This window comes from Rhineura floridana, chromosome 3, assembly GCF_030035675.1.
Source record: "Rhineura floridana isolate rRhiFlo1 chromosome 3, rRhiFlo1.hap2, whole genome shotgun sequence".
Taxonomy (NCBI): Eukaryota; Metazoa; Chordata; class Lepidosauria; order Squamata; family Rhineuridae; genus Rhineura; species Rhineura floridana.
The window spans coordinates 146261529-146281119 of NC_084482.1; the positions used below are offsets into that span (position 1 = coordinate 146261529).

General features: G+C 42.7%; 1 protein-coding gene across 8 annotated transcripts in view; it reads left to right on the forward strand.

Moving 5' to 3' along the window:
• Positions 1-19591, forward strand: part of CACNA2D3 (calcium voltage-gated channel auxiliary subunit alpha2delta 3) — a 1117495-nt gene that overhangs the window by 765681 nt on the left and 332223 nt on the right. For all 8 annotated transcript variants that reach the window (XM_061618250.1, XM_061618247.1, XM_061618248.1 and 5 more), the window contains exon 17: positions 12420-12503. In XM_061618250.1, the coding sequence (XP_061474234.1) occupies positions 12420-12503 (84 nt within the window). The remainder of the gene's footprint in view (positions 1-12419; positions 12504-19591) is intronic.

Here is a 19591-nt window from a genome sequence, read left to right on the forward strand (position 1 = left end):
AAACTGGGGTGAGGGAGCCCTGGGTCAACACAGGATGAGTTGGCCAGACACCCTCCCTCTGGATTGGAGCCACAGGGCAGATTGGGAAGTCTGTGCACTGCCCTAATCTGGAGGACCACAGGTTGCCCATTCCTGTTCTACAGCAAATTAGGAAGCTGTTAACGTGTCATAAAGAAGTCAGTCCAGAGATTTACTACAGTGAATTTACACATCTTTCTCAGAGTGCAATGCATGGGCTACTCACACTGTTGGAGTTTTATTGACATCAGTAAAGAAGCCACCAGTCAGCGTAGCCCACAAATCACACATTGAAGCTATTATCTGCAGGACAATCAGAAGGAGTTTATACATTCACTTTTAGCGGGGGGGGGGAGGGAAGCACCACTCATGGTGAAAACCTTCTTATGAGCCCCTCCCCAAAGAACCATATAAAAAAGTAAATTTTGACTTATGGTGACCCTATGAATAGGGTTTTCATGGTAAACGGTATTCAGAAGTGGTTTACCATTGCCTTCTTCTGAGGCTGAGAGGCAGTGACTGGCCCAAGGTCACCCAGTGAGCTTCATGGCTATATGGGGATTTGAACCCTGGTCTCCCAGGTCATAGTCCAACACCTTAACCACTAAACCACACTGGCTCTCTAAAGAACAATATACATATTTATTATTTATGTATAACATTTCTAACCCACTCTGCACCATAAGGTTCCAGGCTGGGTTAATATACAATTACAAAAAGAGATAAAACCATTGCAATCATAAAATAAGTAAAACTGTTCCAAATAGAATAGAACAGTATATATGAGGATACTGATGTGCGATGTAAACATGATTTGAGAGGCAATGAAATATGAACCTTCCTTGAAAGGTATTACATTTAATCCTACCGTATAGGGTATATATGTAAGAAGTATGTTCCACAAGAGTGTAGCATAAGCCAGAAAAAGATACGGAAAATCTGTCACAGGATTTTATTCCCCTCCCCCCAAATAAATGGGATTACTTTCATTGAAATAAGAATTCAAATCTCATACTAGGTATTCCATGCATTGTTAAGAACTTTCATATTGGATCATACAAAAGGTTTCTCTGGTCCAATGGTACATCTACAACTCTGGCTAGCCAGATTCTCTTGGGAAGCTCATTAGCAGGACATGATGAAAATAGTCCTGCACTTTCTAGGACAAGTGTTCCAGAACTGTGGGGGGTGGCACACAACTGAAAAGTCTTGCTGTTTGGAAAAGTCCATTTGTGGACAATTGAAATGGTTACATTTGGTACCTTTGCTGCTTCCCCAATTTCTTTTTGCATCTCATAATAAACCACCAGAAATCAGAGGAGCAGGGTAGTACTATATCTCAACCACTATTTTGATTTCTTGGGCTGGAATTTCTACTAATTGCTATTCTGTGGATACATTGGTTGGTTTTAAGATTTCCACTTTGTTGAAATATATGCATTTCTTAACAAATAGAGTCTCCACCACTAGTCTAATGCGAGCAGAGCAATCCAAACCCCTGATCCTCTGCACTGAGGAGAGGTTGGATGGGTTGGAGGTGTCCCTCTACCTGGCTGTGCCAGTGGGTAGCCTTTGCCACTGCAAGCACAGTAGGGCAAAAGCTACGGAAAGCATGGATGGAGAGAAGTGATCGCCAGCAGTATCCCTGCCAGTGGTAGGCAACACAAATCTCCAAAATGGGCAGGGGCAGGGAGGGCTAGAGCTGAGCACCCAAGGATCCAATGGATCCTAAAGTAGTCCAACTGCCATCAGGTTCTGCTGAAGTATGTGATCTGGTCCTGTTTGCTGGGCCAGCCTGACACTGGCGAGGCAAATTGCAGACTTTCCCTATCTGCCACCACCTTCCCGCCCTGGCTAAAGTAAGCAGCAGGGCTCCAGATGTGGCAGTGGCTCCACCACTCCATAATGCCCTGCTGCAGCCTGCCAGAAGACAGGATTCCTTATGGAGTCAGTTTAAAAGCTCCTTTGTTGTTGTTGTTATTTGCTCCATTATTCAAGTGGAGCATATATCCTTGATTTAAGCTCTCCCTAGTCAAAAACCTTTTACAGGGCTTTAGAAAACTAAACCCTTCCTCTCAGCATAACTGTATCCCCCATTCATTGAGATCCCATATCTCTGCCTAGGTCACATGGTACGGACAGGGGGAATGTGTGGGGCTTGTACTCAGATCATGCTGACTCTAGTAAAAAAGGTATTTTCTATAATGCTGCCTTGGAGGTCCTTGTTCCACGTTCAGTCCACTACATAACCATGTAATTGTGGCTTCCAAGGTCTCTTTGTAACATTTGCCAATGCTATTGGTACCCACATACACTAAGAGCATTGACTTCATGTCAGCACCCTCTTGACAGTTTATCAGAATGTTTCATGGTGTCCACAAAACTTCACACCTGCTGACAAGTCAATATGCAGGGCATGCACCCGGGCTTTCAATGATCAAGTCTACCACTATGAGGCCTCCAGCCCAGAAGTATATATGTGAAAAGAAAGTATAAAATCCCAGTCACCATCTTCTGTATAGTTTTGGATTTAAGTGGTAAAGTAATGTTTTGTTTGCTATAAAATCATTACAAAATGTTTTATGTGCATTTCATTTCTGGTTTCACTCCTCTTCCATCTCCCATCTTTACAAACACAAACACATGGCAGTTAGATCCAGTTACTTTGTAGGCACAGTCTGCCACATGATCTCACACTCATTTTGGGTCAAATCTATCTCTAAAGATTATGTAGGATAGTTCAGTATGTGCAGCTCACATACATAATAGCAATAATACAAATCCCTAACATTAGCTCAGATCTGATGGCAGGAATGATTTCATTTTTACAAAGACTGGCACCAAAAATGTTTCTTCTTCTTGAAACGGTGTTTAAAATGATAAATATCCTCAAAATCATACCTGTCCTTATACAAAAAGAAAGATACATAGGAAAGGGAAAATATGCCCTAGCTATAAACCTAAATACGATGGCAATTTTGTACCCAGAGTAAGTTGCTGAGTTTAAATTAAATGTTAGCTGCCACAATATATTGTACATAAAAGACACAGTGTATTTTAAAAAGACACAGTGTATTTAAAGATTGCTAAACCAGTATTAAGGCTTTCATGGCTGTAAATTCTGGGAAAATTTGTTTATCCTAATATAGAAAAACAGAGAAATCCAAGTCTCAGAGGAAACATTAAATCCCCACTTAAATGGTGTTAGCCTTTCATAAGCAGCAAATCTCATTTTTCTCTGGGGAGTCCTGCCTGGAAACTAAGATAACCTACACTTACCCTTGCTTTTTCAGAGACTCCATAAAACTCTACAGCTGTAGTTGACAGCAGAATATTCAAATGATTTGAATAGTGTAAATGCCTTGTGTTCATTTAAATAACTGAAGAGTTCAATCACTTGAATGTCAAAAATTATTCCTGTTGGAGTTTACATGTTAAAAAAGAAAGAGCATCTGAATTCCTGTGAGGATATTGAATTGCTATCTAATTAGGAATCCTAAATTACATTTATTAAAAAGATAATTATCAGTTTGAAGATTTTGCTGGGAAGAACTGTTGCACATACAAATGAAATGCAAGAAATTTGGTGGTAATATACTTGCAGTTTACTTTGCTTCTTTCAGCTTTGACATTAGGTAGAATTAAGCTCACTGAGTTTAAGCCTGGTAATGTTGAAATAATGGCAGATGTTTTAAATTATTTCCACTCTAAGGATATATAATTATAAACAGCTGTCCATTTTACATAATCCTGAATGATAAGGTCTTAAGAATGCAAATGAAATCCTAAATCAAGAGGGTTTGCAATGGAAAGAATCAAGTACACATCACACTACCAATCTGCTTCTATGTGGTTGATCTGATCTGAATGAAGGTTTTGTTTGTATAGGTACATAAATTCCTTATTTTGTTCCTTATTTTCTGTGTCACTCATTCAGAACAGAGATAGCCAGTGTTGTACTGTCCAGATGTTGCTCAGCTGCTATCATCCCTGATGATTGGCTGTGCTGGCCCAGGCTGATGCCAGTTGGAGTCCAACAACATCTGGAGGGCACCATGTTGGCTACCTGATTTAGATCAAGACATCTTAAGGTCTTGTTGCAGGGAAGCCTACTTTAGTTAAACTTCAGTCATTTGACTCTCCACAAGTTGTAGCAAAGTTTGTCAGCTCGAAATGAAAAGGTAATGGGACCATGAAGACCTTTAGACTTCTGTAGAACAGGAACAGGCAAACAGGGATCTACTCTATTTGGGGGTGTGTGTTTTTAAAAAAAAATTAGAACCCCAAGTTCTACTAACCAGAGCCAGGTGGTAGTGGATAAGCACATGCTTCGCATTAAGTGACAGGGTGCTCTGAGCATATGCTCAGCACCAGAAAGGAATTCATAGTCCAGTCAGTGGTAGCTGGTGCCCCTTGGGACAAGTAGGGCTGAAAGCGGAGAGCCCAACAGGGGTGGGGCAAGAACCAATGACAGGCAGAGCCAACTAATTCTAGTCCCCCCATCCTTCCTGCTGAGGTCTACAAGGGCAACACACTGAGACAGCAAGAAAGCAGGCAGGTGGGTGCTGACTGAGGGCACACTGAGGTTGGTGGGGCAGTGCTCCATTTGCCTTAATGGACCAGCCTCCACTGAGTCCAGAAAATATACTCCCCCCCTTCTTTATCTAAGCAGCCTAATTTAGAATGGGGAAAAACCTTTCCGGTGTTGCTGTTGAGGGTATTCTTGCTGATCTACTGCAAGTCATTCAGAGATCTATTAGTAGAAGCTGATCTGTCTTATGCTCAGCCCTGCTCCAAAGTTGAAAGCCAAATGTTTTAAAATGTCTGTTAAGAAGTGTGTGTGTATGTGCATGTGTATGTGTGGGGGAGAGATTTCCAATAATTCTCAATATCATCAGATGCACTGATGAATTCCATGTAATAACTTGCATTACTATGATTGGGCAGGGTTGATGTATTAGGATAATGTTCGGTATCTTTTCCATTCAACACTGTCACAAAAAGTTTCCTGGGGAGGGTTTAGTCAGCAGATAATTTTTACACAAACAGCTGACTATGCCTCTTTAGAAGATTCTTGTATTTTGAGAACCAGAGGTTTAGATATTTTCTGTGTTATTTCTAACATAGGCATGCGTTTGGGGGGATCTGAAATCACAGTTTTCCAATACGTTACATTACCAAGCGGGTTCTTTCAAGACTGTATCTCTTTATTTGCTTCCATTTTTCCCCTGTGTGAAAGTTGAGGTTTATTCCTCCACCCACTGCCACTCCTTTTATGTGACACAGTTAAGGGTTGGTTTTTTTCATTGCATTATGGGTTGGAAATTTTACTGCATGGCAGTTTCTCAGTGCCAGCTGGCATGAACGCTCAATCCAAAATAACTGGTCTTCACTGCCAACTATAATCTAAGAACTTCTGGATTAAAAATCTTAAATTATAGCCTTGGTCGGCAAGTCTTTCTTTGATAGGAAAAAAATGTTAGCTCTTGTTCTCTTACAAGAAAGCAAAGAAAGTCACACATTTGCTTCATCTTAATCTTGGGAGTTTGCTTTTACAAGTACCCTTTTATGACTGATCACGCTTCAAGTGCTTTACAAATTCAGGGCCTAGCAGAGCTCAATAAAGGATCATGCTCAGCTACAAAATAAATACAGCTCACGCAACACCAGGCTTGCAAGAAAACAGGTTTGTTTTTTCTAAAAAAAAAGGAAATTAAATTTTAAAAAGCTTAAAACTCCTGCCAGTGGAGATTTAAACTGGGAGCCAGTGCTTCTCCCAGACACATCCCTAGGGGGAGAATTGTACACATGCCAACTTAATTCTTCCTCAGGGGATGTAATGCATATAAATGGAGCAGAGAATTAGTTTCACAACTCCAAAAGTTGAAGCCTAACTTCCATTCTAATAATGAAGAAACCCTATGCTGGGAGGGGTTCCCTAGGCTAGCATTGTCATGTGATATTTCTGCCCCACCTTATTAAGTGCTTACCCACTACGAAACTATTTGTCTATGGAGAAAGTGCCAAGGATATTAGCATAGTGGATTTACATGTTGCTTTTTAAAGATTACTCTCACTCCACATCCCAGTTGCATGCTTGAGTCATTTGCCTATTTTAGCTAAATTAATTCTTTATCCTGCTGGTACCCAGGGCTGTTAGTGGAGCCCCATTCACATGCCTGCTTCTTCCATCAGGACAGGGGCACAAGATCCAACAGAAGTTCTTGCTGGAGGAAGGCACCTTCTCCCTGTAGCTCCCTCATGCCACCTCCTAGGGCAGACAAAAGAAAATACTTCTTCATGCAATGCTTTGTTGTTGTTAAACTTATATCCTGCCCTTCCTCCCAAAGGGAGCCCAGGGCAGCAAACAGATGATTAAGCACTAAAAACATATTTAAAACAACATCTTAAAAAAACATTCCAATTCAGATGCAGCCTGGGATAAGCACTCTCCTTAAAAGGCTTGTTGCAAGAAGAAGGTCTTCAGTAGGTGCCAAAAAGACAACAGAGATGGCACCTGTCTAATACAGAGCTTGGAAAAGTTACTTTTTTGAACTACAACTCCCATCAGCCCAATCCAGTGGCCATGCTGGCTGGGGCTGATGGGAGTTGTAGTTCAAAAAAGTAACTTTTCCAAGCTCTGGAATATGTAAGGGGACGGAATTCCAACGGGTAGGTGCCACAACTATGGAATTCACGCACAGAGGAGGCAGTGATAGCCACCAATTTGGATGGCTTAAAAGAGGATTAGACAGATTCATGGCAGATAAGGCTACAAGCCATGATTGTTATGCTCTGACCTCACGGTTGGAAGCAGCATATATCTGGATACCAGTTGCTGGAAGCAGCAGGAGGGGAGAGCGCTCTTGCACTCAGGTTGTGAGCTTCCCACGGAAGGCTGCAGGTGGAAGGAAGAACTGAGGAAAGTGGCCTCCCTTCTCCCTCCAGTGGGAGTATACAGTGAGTGAAGTTTAAAACATAAGCAGTCCAGCACCCTATGTTTCTCCAGGGGTTCCTGGAGGACATTCCATCACTTGGGATGGTACTTCTCACAGGCTCTGACAGACAGACCCAGGGGGAGGGGCCATCCCACCCAGCCCAGCCCAGCCCAGCTCTGCCTCTTACTGTGATCAGTTGGGTCTTGGCTGAACTCCTTAAGAACCAGCCTACTTCTGAGTAAATCCACCTTACTTCATCTTTCATCTTTCTCCTTTTTTTCCCTTTCTTGGTTTCCCCTCCCTTCCCATCCTTTCCCCACTGTCCCCAACTCAAGCGGGCCCAGGGAGGCACTTAGGAGGCTGCAGGCTTGTGGTGCAGTAAGGGAGAAGCCCCAGTGGAGGTATGCCTGGGGTGGAGAGTTGTGGCTGCAGTTTTCAACCCCAGCAGCTAGGCCTGGTGTGGGATAAGGCTTGATAGGGTGTCCTCTCAGGCAGAGAGGTGCAACCACATTTTCCAACTCAGTGGCAACTGCCATCCTTCCTGCCAGAAGACAGAGTTAGGGGAGATGCGGGGCAGTGGCGATATGCCTTGCTTTTACTTTCAGTCCCTCCAAACCCCACCTTAGGATCGATTGGGACCTCATTAAACCGGAAATGGCGAGCGGGAGATCATCACTGCTCACCAACCACAGCCACTCAGAGAAGCACCTGATCTCCAAGTCCAGCAACCATGGACAGAGAGCAGCCAGCCATATGGAGGTCAGGTTTGGCATGCCCTTCTTCTGTGCGCCAGTTGATCGCTGGAGGGGAGCAGAAGTCCGAATGAGAGTCCATCTCCTGTTGGGATCCCAGGGGAAGGGAAGTTCCCAAATTGTTGCATTGGATTAAAGACCTCATGGCAAAGGAGGTTCAAAGAGTGGGGTCACTAAACCAACTGCCTTGACTGCCTCCCAGGCCACACTCCTCTCCCACCCAGGTAAGGGCAGGAAGCAGAAGAGGTCCCAATAAGGCCATTCTAAGAAGAAGCACATTAGGTCCACTTCCCCTCCTCCTCCTCTGAGTCCTTCTCCAATCCTCCCTGTCCCCTCCCCCACGCAAATGGGGCATGACCAGAGAACTGCACCCAAGCACAAAAAGCAGACTCCTCTGAGGAGGACCTGGAATCTCCACCCCCAAAAGGGAGGCTCACTCAGATCCAGGTGGATAAGATTACCTCACTGACCGAGAAGGTAATCTTTTGGGGGACTGTTGACCTGATGGAGCTAGCAAAGTTTTAAGGGATTCTGGCCTTCTGTCAGAGAGCCTTCTTTCAGGGCCTCATAAATTGGTCCTGATTCCACTCGCGGCCCCTGCTCCAGGCCCTTCTACCTTTCCCAGACCGGATCATGCAGTCAGGCAGCTTGTCAATTCCAATACAAAAGAGTTGACATGGTGATTGTTACTGAGTTACTGGAGGTCATGAGCATGGAGATTCTGGTCAGGAAGGTCATCACACCAGATGCCAACCTGAATGGCTGAGGGGTTCACCTAGACAACTCTGTAGCTTAGAGAGTGTGGACCACCAGCAAAGTGCAAAGGAGCATCAACTGCTGGAGCTCCAGGCAGTGAGAGAGGTCCTGAAGGCATTCAAACCACACATCATGGGATCACATGTTTTGGTGATAACCGACAACATTTTAGCCAAAGTATACATCAATCATTGGGGGGGGCATGAAGTCCAGGCCCCTGATGAAGGAGGCACACTGTCTTCCCAGCTGGGTGGAGCTGCATCTTCTGTTGCTGAAAGTGGAACACCTGGTGAGAGTGCAGTATGTAACAGCAGACTGGCTGAGCCAGGACTACCCTGTCAGACTCAGAGTGGCAGCTGCATCTCCAAGTCTTCCAGCAGATAGTCAGAGACTTCAGTTCTCCCATTCTTGACGTGTTTGCAACTTGCAACAATTCCTAAGTTAGCAGCTTTTTGCCCATTTCCTGTCACCAGAAGCTCAGGGCATAGATGCCAACTGGTTGGAGGGTCTCCTTTATGCCTACCCCCACGCTGGTCTTCTCACACATACAGTCAGATAGATCCACCAGCTGTGGGCAGAAGTCATCCTGGTGGTGCTTCATTGGTCATACAGACCGTGGTTTCCAGAACTGTTCCACCTGTCTATGAAGGATTCGTGGTGTCTCCCATACAGGAGGGACCTATTGAGTCAGGGCTTGGTGCTCCATCCCTGGCTGGAGCTCTTGCACTTGACAGTATGGAGACCGAGCAGGGCTGATTGACGGAACTGGGGCTTTCAGGGGCAGTCCTTGATATGCTTCCAGCTTCCTGGAAGGATTCCATGCACAGGGCATATGGTTTGACTTGAAAGGTTTTCCCCGACTGATGTAAGACTTGGGAAAAGGATCCTTCTGCCAGGGCTATCTCCAATGTTCTGGAGTTCCTGAAGTTGAGACTGGAGAAGGGGCTCAGTACTAACATGCTGAAAGGCCAGGCAGTGGCCTTCGGTAGTATCCTTGTATGCAGGGGCGAGTGCTATATTTCTGCTCACTTGCTATACGGGCTCTGCACTCCCCCCATGTTGCACCATTTCCCTACATGTAGTTTAAATTGGGTTCTATCAGCTCTGATGGATCTGCCCTTTGAACCTTTGGCCATGTGTGATTGGAAGACACTGACTCTCAAAACTGTTTTCCTGTTGGCGATCACATCAGCTCACCTGGTTTTGGAACTCAGAGACCTGTCCTCAGTTATGCATTTTCTGTCAGAGCAAGGCGGTTTTCCAACATGATCCATCCTTTGTCCCAAAGGTTAACTCTCTTTTTCATAGATCTCAGGAAATAGTTTTACTTTTCTGGTGTTCCAGCCTGGGTCGTCCAGGGAAAGATCATGGCATACTTTGGATGTGTGCAGAGCGCTTTGTTTCTACCTGGATAGTTCAGCTAGCTTCCCTTTTTGTTTCCTTTGGGGGTCCTCAAAGGGGAAAAAAGTTTCATCTTCAGCCATTTCTCATTGGCTGAGGGAAGCCATAATTCTGGCCTGTCAAGTCTTGGACAAATTGCTTCTGGGGGCTCTCACAGCGCATTCCTTGCAGGGGGCAGTGTTCAAGGGCTGTTTCCCTGTCTTGGACATTACAGGGCGGCTATGTGGGCCTGCCTTCACACATTTTCTAAGCACTATAAACTTGTTTTGTGGGCATCTTTGGATGCTGCCTTTTGGCAGAAGGTCCTTCAGAGACTCCATAGCTGCACATGTCCACAGTCCCACCCTGCTTTGTTACATCCCAGGCTATGGGATGCCCTCCAGGAACTGCTGGGGGAAAACAGAAATTCTTACCATGAATTTCTATTCCTGGGGATTCCTAGAAGGGCTCTTAATTCTAGTGTTCGTTAAATAGGGCAGAGGACAGAGGAGTGAAGAATGGCTTTCTGCATCAGCTTGCCTCATCTGCACTATACATTTAAAGCAGTATCATACAGCTTTAAACAGTCATGGGTGCACAGTCTGCATCTGTGTCAGAATTGTTTAATATGTTTTTTTTAATAATGTTTTTAAGCCTTTTAAAGGTTTTTTTTAATTGTTTTTAATGCTGTTTTGTATTATTGTATTTTAAGATCTGTTTTTATGTTCTAAAGTTTTTTGGTGCGTTGTTTGCTGCCCTGGGCTCCTGCTGGGAGGAAGGGCAGGATACAAATTAATTAAATAAATAAAATAAATAAATAAAAGCATCCTGGGAACTGTAGTTCATTAAGAGCACTGAGAGTTCTTAGGAGACCCTATTCCCCTCACAGAACTATAATTCCCAGAGTTCCCCGGGAAGAAGAATTGGTTGTTAAACCACTCCGGGAATTGTAGCTCCCTGAGAGGAATAGGGATGTCCCTCTGCTCAGCTCTTCTGGCTGAGCCAGCCTTCTGCATACTAGGCCCACTAGCAGTATCCCCACAGGCAGGAACCAGTGGAAAGCCCCTGAAATAGAGTGTCCTGAGGGTGGGGAGGAGGCAGGCCTCTGCTAGATCTCAAGCTGGTCTCTCTGTCATTGAGTGATGGCATCAGGCTTGATCCAGAGCTGATAGCTGTGCCAGCCTGGAGCGAGTGCAGAGGTTAGGTGTGATCATCTTGCCCCCCACTTCTGCAGCAGATGCCATGAGTGGCTGAGCTGCGGATGCAGTGGTCCGTCTACTGCTCTGCAAAGCCCCACCAGTGGGGGGAGGGGTTGTATTGTGCCCTAAATGTGGAGGAGTGTTCTGAAACAGGTGTCATGCTAGCCAAAATCAAAAAATTATTGTAGAATCTACTGTAAATGGATTCATTCAGAAGATGTTCCTGTCCTCAGGAATTTAGCCCTCTCCCACATGTGTGTGAATAAATGTAAAGATGTTTATACATTGCTGCACTGACACTACAGAATCTATTATGGAACACGACTGTCACCAGTGAAGCATGCATCCGTAAAATAATTTAACACTTTTTCTTGAAAAAAAAATCATTGTAGTAAAGTAGGCAGAATTTGAATAGGCAGTTAGATTTTTTTCAGATGAATGATTTCCTGGGGATTTTGCACAGGCTTAGTTTTAACACTGTGAAATATTGAATATCAAAATGTGTGCACTTCAAATATACTCCTAACAGAGTGCATTGGTTTATTTTCTTGGAGAGCTAGCAACATTTCAGTGTAGGCATCAGCTTTAACCCATATTAGTTATCTTTTCAGGGTCCCTCAGTTGTGATGTTCAGCAGGAGGCAGGATGTTCCTGCATTATAGGAACACAGGTGTCAAAGCCATTTGTCATCATGTGATGTTTATTTTAACACATGAGATTTACAATGTAACAATACTAGTGATGAAAACAAATAGCATGTCTGTATGAGTGTGTTTCTTGCATTTCCCCCCCATGAAAGGACAGATAAAGTATAGTATCAGCAGAAATTAACACAAAACTTCCCAGGAGTTGGGTCTTATCTTGTTTAAAGAGAAATATGTAAACATTTTGTTGATAACACTGTAGGAAATATCACTTCCTGCATAGCTGCAGAAGTTGATTCAGGATGTATTTTATAAACTTTGAATGTATGACCCAAGGTCTTGCAAACTTTCCATGTGGTGAGTAGTTTGTAGTACAATGTATCTGTGGAGTTTATGTGTAATACATGATACAAAGTAATTTTGTTTTATTAGATGTTCACATTTATTTGTCCCTGCTCTCAGTTTCAAGGGTATACAGACAATAGTTATGTTTATTGTATGCGGAAAGAGCACATTCTGATTAAAGGAAATCTATTCTGGAATCCAAAAGAGTTGCTTAAAATATAAAAGTTTATGCAAAGCTGTGGTGCTTCACTTGGTATTAACCAAAGAAATGGCTAAAATCACCCATAGCATCTAAATGTCTGTCTTGCAAGAATGATTCAATGGTGTTGTGAAGAAATGCCGTACCATTTTGTCCAGTGCGTTTAAAAGTGTTTTTTTTAACCCTAGTATGAAGAAGGAAAAAAGCGAAGAAAACCCAACTATAGCAGTGTCGACCTTTCTGAGGTTGAGTGGGAAGATAGGGATGATGTGGTGAGTTATTTGTTTTGTCAGAGCTTCTGAGAACGGTCGTTGCATTCACTGGTATACCAGTTCAAGTACGTAGTGGGAAGTAAGTATGGAAGGATCTGTCAATTTCAGGTCTCTGTTTCTCATTTTCCAGTCTTAAATTCAGTTTTCCACATTTCTGCATCAATGTTTTTTTAAAAAATCCTCATGAAAATTCTTCAGCATTTTAGTGCAAATTTCTCTTAATACAAACATTTTTGTATGTCAGTTTGACTAATGCACATACTTTTGCAAGCAATTTATCCGAATATTATGCATTGTCTCTGTGTTATTTAAACTAATATATTAATTTTTATGGATATATGCATTTTTTCAAACATTCTTTGGTTGGAGAACTGCATCCCAAAATTAATGCGAATTTCGAAGGCTGGCTAGTCGGTTCTCATATTGTTTCAGAAAGTGTGAATTGGATAGATTTGCCTTTGAATGCAAACTGAATTTCTCTCCCATCCCGAGCAGGAAGGAAAGAGAAGAGAAAGATAATGGCCCTTCTCCTTTCTTCACATTTTACTTTTATCTTCTCATTTGGTGTTTGTCCTTTCCCATACAAAAATGGATGCTGACTTTCTCGCTTGTCCTCTCCTTCCTACACATGCACGCCTGTGTACAGACATACCAAGGAAATATTGCTCTTTGTTCTGCACAACATCTGGCAACATACTGGTTGCCATGGAACTGACCATGAAGGGTAGGCCTTACCATTAGGCTGTACTCGGTGATAGTCTAAGAAAGCACTTAATCAGAGGCAATGTTTTGCCTGTGCATAAATCCCAGTGCCAATCCTTTGGTCCATTTAGTCCTGCTGCTCAAATAGTGTGTGTGTGAGGAGGTAAAAGGAAAAACAGGGAGACCAGTGTTATAGGGAACCAGGGCAGAAATAAACAATAAACATTGCTTAGTTCTGCTCTGAGTCCCTATAGGACTGATATACCGGTTGCAGCACGAGGGAGCAGCAAAGTTTTAGGAAGCCAGGATCTGTATGCCGTGCAGAAAGGAATGGACTCCAGTCAGATTGGTATAATAGATATTGCTAAGGAGACCTGTATTCAGAGCCATCATCAGGCCTTTATGGCCCTACTCTCTCAGCCTAATCTTTCTCATAGGAGTTATTGTGTAGCTATCTTGTGAAGCCTGAAAAGTGAAAAAAAATCAGTGTATAAATATCGAAGTAAATAAATAAAAACCCTAAGTCTCTTGGTCGAAGGGTGGGATATAATTGTAATAAATAATCAGGTAGATGATACCTACTGCTGTAAGTAGTGGCAGAGTGAGACAAGTCCTGCTAGCCCATACAGTTTGGTAAGATGAATGAGGAGATGCCAAGCCCAGTATCTCAGCATCATTTAAAAATTTCAAATGCCAGTGGTCAGCTCTAGGTCCTCTCTGGTAAGTAACATTTAAATGTCAGATCAAACAGCTACAAAACCTGTACCAAATTTTGCCAGGCTGCTCTATCCATTATTGCTTATGCAGCAGTTTAAAATGCCACAATCTATCCAATGTTTTAAAAAGAACCACATTTTTGGTCTCTGTCCAGACCCCAGAATCCAGAACTGAAGGGTCATGTTAGTGCTGTCCATCTCACACCTTATTTCAGGTATGTGCTAATCTTTGCAGTTTAGTCCTTTCTGTTCCAAGATCATGTTCCTTCCTTGTTCGTATCATCTCTGTCTCAGTTCTCTAGTCACTTTGCAGCCCTCTTCCATGCCATTCTTTATTTACATGTCAATTTCTTTAGCTGTACTGTATCAAACATTTTCCTTATGTCCACAGCTTAACCTTTGCCTGGTCTTTCTGTTACTTCCACCATAAATCTGATTTGTTAGGCATGATTCAGTTTGGGCGAATCCATACTGACTGTCCTTAATTAAATCATAACTTTCCAGGTGTTCTCCTTTCGGTTCCTGTTATTGAGCTTTTCCCATAACGTTGGCACTGACTAAAGTCATGCTTGCATGTCTGCATTTTCATAGATCTTTCCTAACACCCTTCTCAAATATCAGCAGTACATTAGCATCTCCTATATCCTTCCAAACTCCACTCATTTCAGAGAGGTTTTGAATATATCAACGGAAGGTTCCCATATTTACAGTGTCACGTCTTTCTGAAATCTGGGATTCATCACATATGTCTGCCTCTGGAGCATTGTCAGCATTCAGATGTAGTCATTTCTTGATCCTTTTTCTCTGACTCAAGTTTATGTTTGTCTTCTCCCTTGCAAACTATATGTCTGCTTCTGTCAGGCCACCCTACTCAATTTGTGAATAATGAAACATTTCTTGAGTTTAGCAGTGTCAGTCTTTTCTGTTGATTAAATCTTTTTATCTTTTCAAGGGATATGCTGCCTCTTCCCTGAACCCTTGTGATTTCTGTTCATTAACATTTCCACTAGATATTTAAATGCTTCCCACATTCTTTTCTGCATTTTCAAAATGAACTTTCTTCCTGAAGGTTTCCTTTTTTTAAAAAAAAAGAAACCCTCTTCAGCTTATTTCATTTCATTTTCAAGTGCTAGTCTCTGCTTGTGATATTCATAATCGAAATACTCCCAAATTTATTGGAATCTCTGAGACGTCTCTTGAATCTCTTCTATAGTAGTCAGTGGAAAGCTTTTCCCCTATCAAGCTTCAGAACAGAAAGGAATAGACAACCCCTTTTCAAATGACAAACAACATAGGCGCATTGTCTTTTGACTAATTTTCAGAGGTCAAGGGAGGAGCAAGTATACGCAATCAAGAAAAGCACTGAAGATGGTGGGAAACTGTTAGCACATCCCAGATCCTGTTGTCTCAGGTCTGAGCTGAAGTTGTGTGTGTGTGGGGGGGTGATTTACTGACTGTATCCTCCTTCCATAATGGTCAATAGAATACTTCGGTGCCAGTTCAAAACAGAATTTGGAATTATGCGCTAGGCGCATTCATGTAAAGGACAGTGTTTGGGAGCTATTTATTTATTTATTGTATTTATATACCGCCCCATAGCCGAAGCTCTCTGGCAATAACAAGCCAGAGACAAGAATGTGGGGTAAACATGGCCACACCCCTGGTTTCTCATATCATAGGGCAAGGATCCATCTGTTGGGCAGCCCTTCTGGTGGCCGATGTTACCTCCTAGTCTTCCTGCTGGAATAACCAGGGGAGTTGGCAAGCAGGTAGGTTCCATCGCACCATAGGCTGGTCATATGGGCCCCATTATCAACCTGTGAATGTGTTCTCCAGCTCAGGCCTCCTGACTGAGGCAGAAGCTTTTTGGCACCACCCCAAGACCCGTTATGGGGATGTGAGGTTAAGGCCCAGTTTCCTTAACCACCACAACAGATGTGGAGCATTGTCTCACCACCAAACCTAAGATAACTGCTACCAGTTCAGTATGATGTCCTTGATCAGAGTGTGCTATTATTTCATTGCCAGAACTTAAGAAGTGCATACTGTCACAGGTTCTGGGGTTAGCAGAGTCCTATTTAGTACTATTTTGGAGGAAATCTCATCTTCAGAGGAATTCTAGGCAAGATGGTTTAAACATTCCTTAATTGCCTTTTAATTGTCATTAAGGCTGCAATTATATACACACTATCCTGGGAGTAAGCTCCACTGAATTTACTTTTGAGTAGAAATTGATAGGATTGCATTGTAAGGGGAATACTTTTTTATTAACCTTGACAAGAACTAATCTTACAGGCCTACTTCTTATTGAAGTGGTAAACCTGTTGTCTCGGCTATATTACTTCATTCAGATTGCTGAATGCTTTCCTGAACAAAAACAAAATCCTTCCACATAGTAAAATGGATGTCAGTGAGAAGGCTCTTATCAAGTGGCACCTCAATATATATTTATTGAGTGGCACAAAATGTCTTTCCATAACAAACTGATTGCAGCATGAAGGCAGGTTAAACCTACTGTGTTGTCTGTCTGTAGCAATCCCATTTGAACATTTTGCTTCCATATCGCCAAGGCTTAGAATAATGTTCCTTCTGCATCCAGTTCTGTGTGACACCTCATCTGCTGATAGTGGCTGTTGCTGCTCTAGCAGTGGCAAGAAACTGCACCAACACAACATCCTGGGTTGTCCCCGTACACCAAAGGGTCCCCTGTCAGCACCCAATTACTTGGGCAGCTGCTGGGGTTGATGTTTTGTTTGGGCCCTCCCGGCCCTCCCCATCCTGGCATCGTTGTTAACTTCAGCCACCACTCAGACTTCCCTAGTGATGGTGGCAATATATAGTGCCTAGCAAGTACCAATCAGTTCTGAGCAGCTGTGTGGCTCCCAGACCTTTTCAGCATTGCCTCTGCAGTTGAATGATTCAGCCTATTTGCTTGCTCACTCAAAGGGAAGGGAGGCTGATGACTCCAGCAGCACCATCACTGGGGAGTAGGGAGGAGAGGCAAGTTGTGGTGGGTCCTGGAAGTCTTGTTTGGAACCAGGACTGGAAACCACAATCAGCTGCAATACACGGTTGCGTACCATCTAGGGACTGTGCATTTCTTTTTGACACAAACAGGGTAGAAAGCAAGCTTCTGGGAATATAAATACATAAAATGAAATTATTCCTTGTTAATTACAGGCCATTCTGGTACACCTCAAAGGCTGACATGAATAGATGGGCTAAGTTAGAACATTCATTATCAGCAAGGATCTCTGCTATAAAAATGATACTATTACCTAAATTAACTTTTTTATTTCGCACACTCCCAGTACACATTTCAGAAACGCAATTAAAGACCTGGTGAAAAGAAATTGAACAATTCATTTTAATTAAAAATTGCCCACAATTAAGAAAACATTATTATACCAACAGTCCAGAAAGGGGAATGGGGCATTCCACATGTAAAATATTATTATGATGCTAATCAATGGTACCATCTTATTTTTATGATTTTAGGTAGTAAGGTTAAAAGATGGGTCCAACTAGAAAATACCTCTGTGAAAGGTTTCTCATTAGAGACAATGTTCTTTAGGAGACGTTCAAAGCCTTTGATACAACAAATGAGAAGAAATCCCTTTACTGACACCCTGCTTCGAAGATGGGGAAAACATCCAATTTATCATCTATGACACCACTCTTTTTCCACCCAGAATTCTATAATAGTAATAGACAATTCCCATGGTAACAGTGGAGAGAGAAGGGGTTTTGTGGATCTCCAATAACACACTAGGCCTTCACAGAAGCACTGAAGGATCAAAGAATCCAATGGTTACATTGGAGGCAGCTTTCAGATTTTATCCACCACCGCATTATCAAAGAAACAATGATGGGAAACCTTAAAAAACATCATACTAGCAGCAAGAGAGGACATGTCTTACAGCTCTTATTGGCTCTTTTTAGACAAAGAAGGGGAAAACTTGCTGGGACTAAAATGAGTTTGGAAGGGAGACTGGAGAGCAGAGGTTGAGGAGAAGGACTGGGACAAGTTTGGGAACAAACCTTTGGTAAAAACCTCTTCCAACCAAATATGAAAAACCATGTTAAAAATACCCCATAGATGGTACCAGTATATCTATCCCAAATAAACTGGGTGCATTCTCCCAGATGTTGGAGAAGATGTGTCCTGGCCAGCACCTATCACCACATGTGGTGGGAATGAACACAGGTACAAAAGTTCTGGACCTCAATATTCAATGAAATTGAAGTAATAACCTCCAAAAGTATAGATGAATGAATGAATGGACTGCCTTCAAGTCGATTCTGACTTATGCTGATCCTATGAATAGGGTTTTCATGGTAAGTGGTATTCAGAGGTGGTTTACCATTGTCTTCATAGAATCATAGAATAGTAGAGTTGGAAAGGGCCTATAAGGCCATCAAGTCCAACCCCCTGCACAATGCAGGAATCCAAATCAAAGCATTCCCAACAGATGGCTGTCCAGCTGCCTCTTGAATGCCTCCAGTGTCGGAGAGCCTACCTCTCTAGGTAATTGATTCCTTTGTTGTATGGCTCTAACAGGAAGTTTTTCCTGATGTTCAGTCGAAATCTGGCTTCTTGCAACTTGAGCCCATTATTCCGTGTCCTGCACTCTGGGACGATAGAGAAGAGATCCTGGCCCTCCTCTGTGTGGCAACCTTTCATGTACTTGAAGAGTGCTATCATATCTCCCCTCAGTCTTCTCTTCCCCAGGCTAAACATGCTCAGTTCTTTCGGTCTCTCCTCATAGGGCTTTGTTTCCAGTCCCCTGATCATCCTTGTTGCCCTTCTCTGTACCTGTTCCAGTTTGTCTGCATCCTTCTTGAAGTACGGAGACCAGAACTGGACGCAGTATTCAAGATGAGGCCTAACCAGTGCTGAATAAAGGGGAACTAATACTTCACACAATTTGGAAACTATACTCCTGTTAATGCAGCCTAATATAGCATTTGCCTTTTTTGCAGCCACATCGCACTCTTGACTCATATTCAGCTTGTGATCAATGACAATTCCAAGATCCTTCTCACATGTAGTATTGCTGAGCCAAGTATCCCCCATCTTATAACTCTGCATTTGGTTTCTTTTTCCTAAGTGTAGAACTTTGCATTTATCCCTGTTGAATTTCATTCTGTTGTTTTCATCCCAATGCTCCAGCCTATCAAGGTCGTTTTGAATTTTGTTTCTGTTTTCCACGGTATTAGCTATGCCCCCCAATTTTGTATCATCTGCAAATTTGGTAAGCATGCTCTGTACCTCCTCATCCAAGTCGTTAATAAAAATGTTGAAGAGCACTGGGCCCAGGACCAAGCCCTGAGGCTGAGAGGCAGTGACTGGCCCAAGGTCACCCAGTGAGCTTGATGGCTGATAGAACAGCACTATTGGCGGTATTAAATTTATTTGAAGGTATGAATAAAGACATAATATACAAAACATTAATAGATCATCTATTAATGGCTTCCAGAATAAGCATAGTGTCACACTGGAAAACATTACAAGGAGCCACAGTGGATTATTGGTATTGAAAAATATGGTACCTTGCCTTTATGGAGAAATTAATGGTCAAATTGAGAGTATCCCAAGGCATCACCAGAAAAAGATAATTTTTATGAAACTTGGTACCCCTTTATAATTTATGTGTATCAGAAAGAACA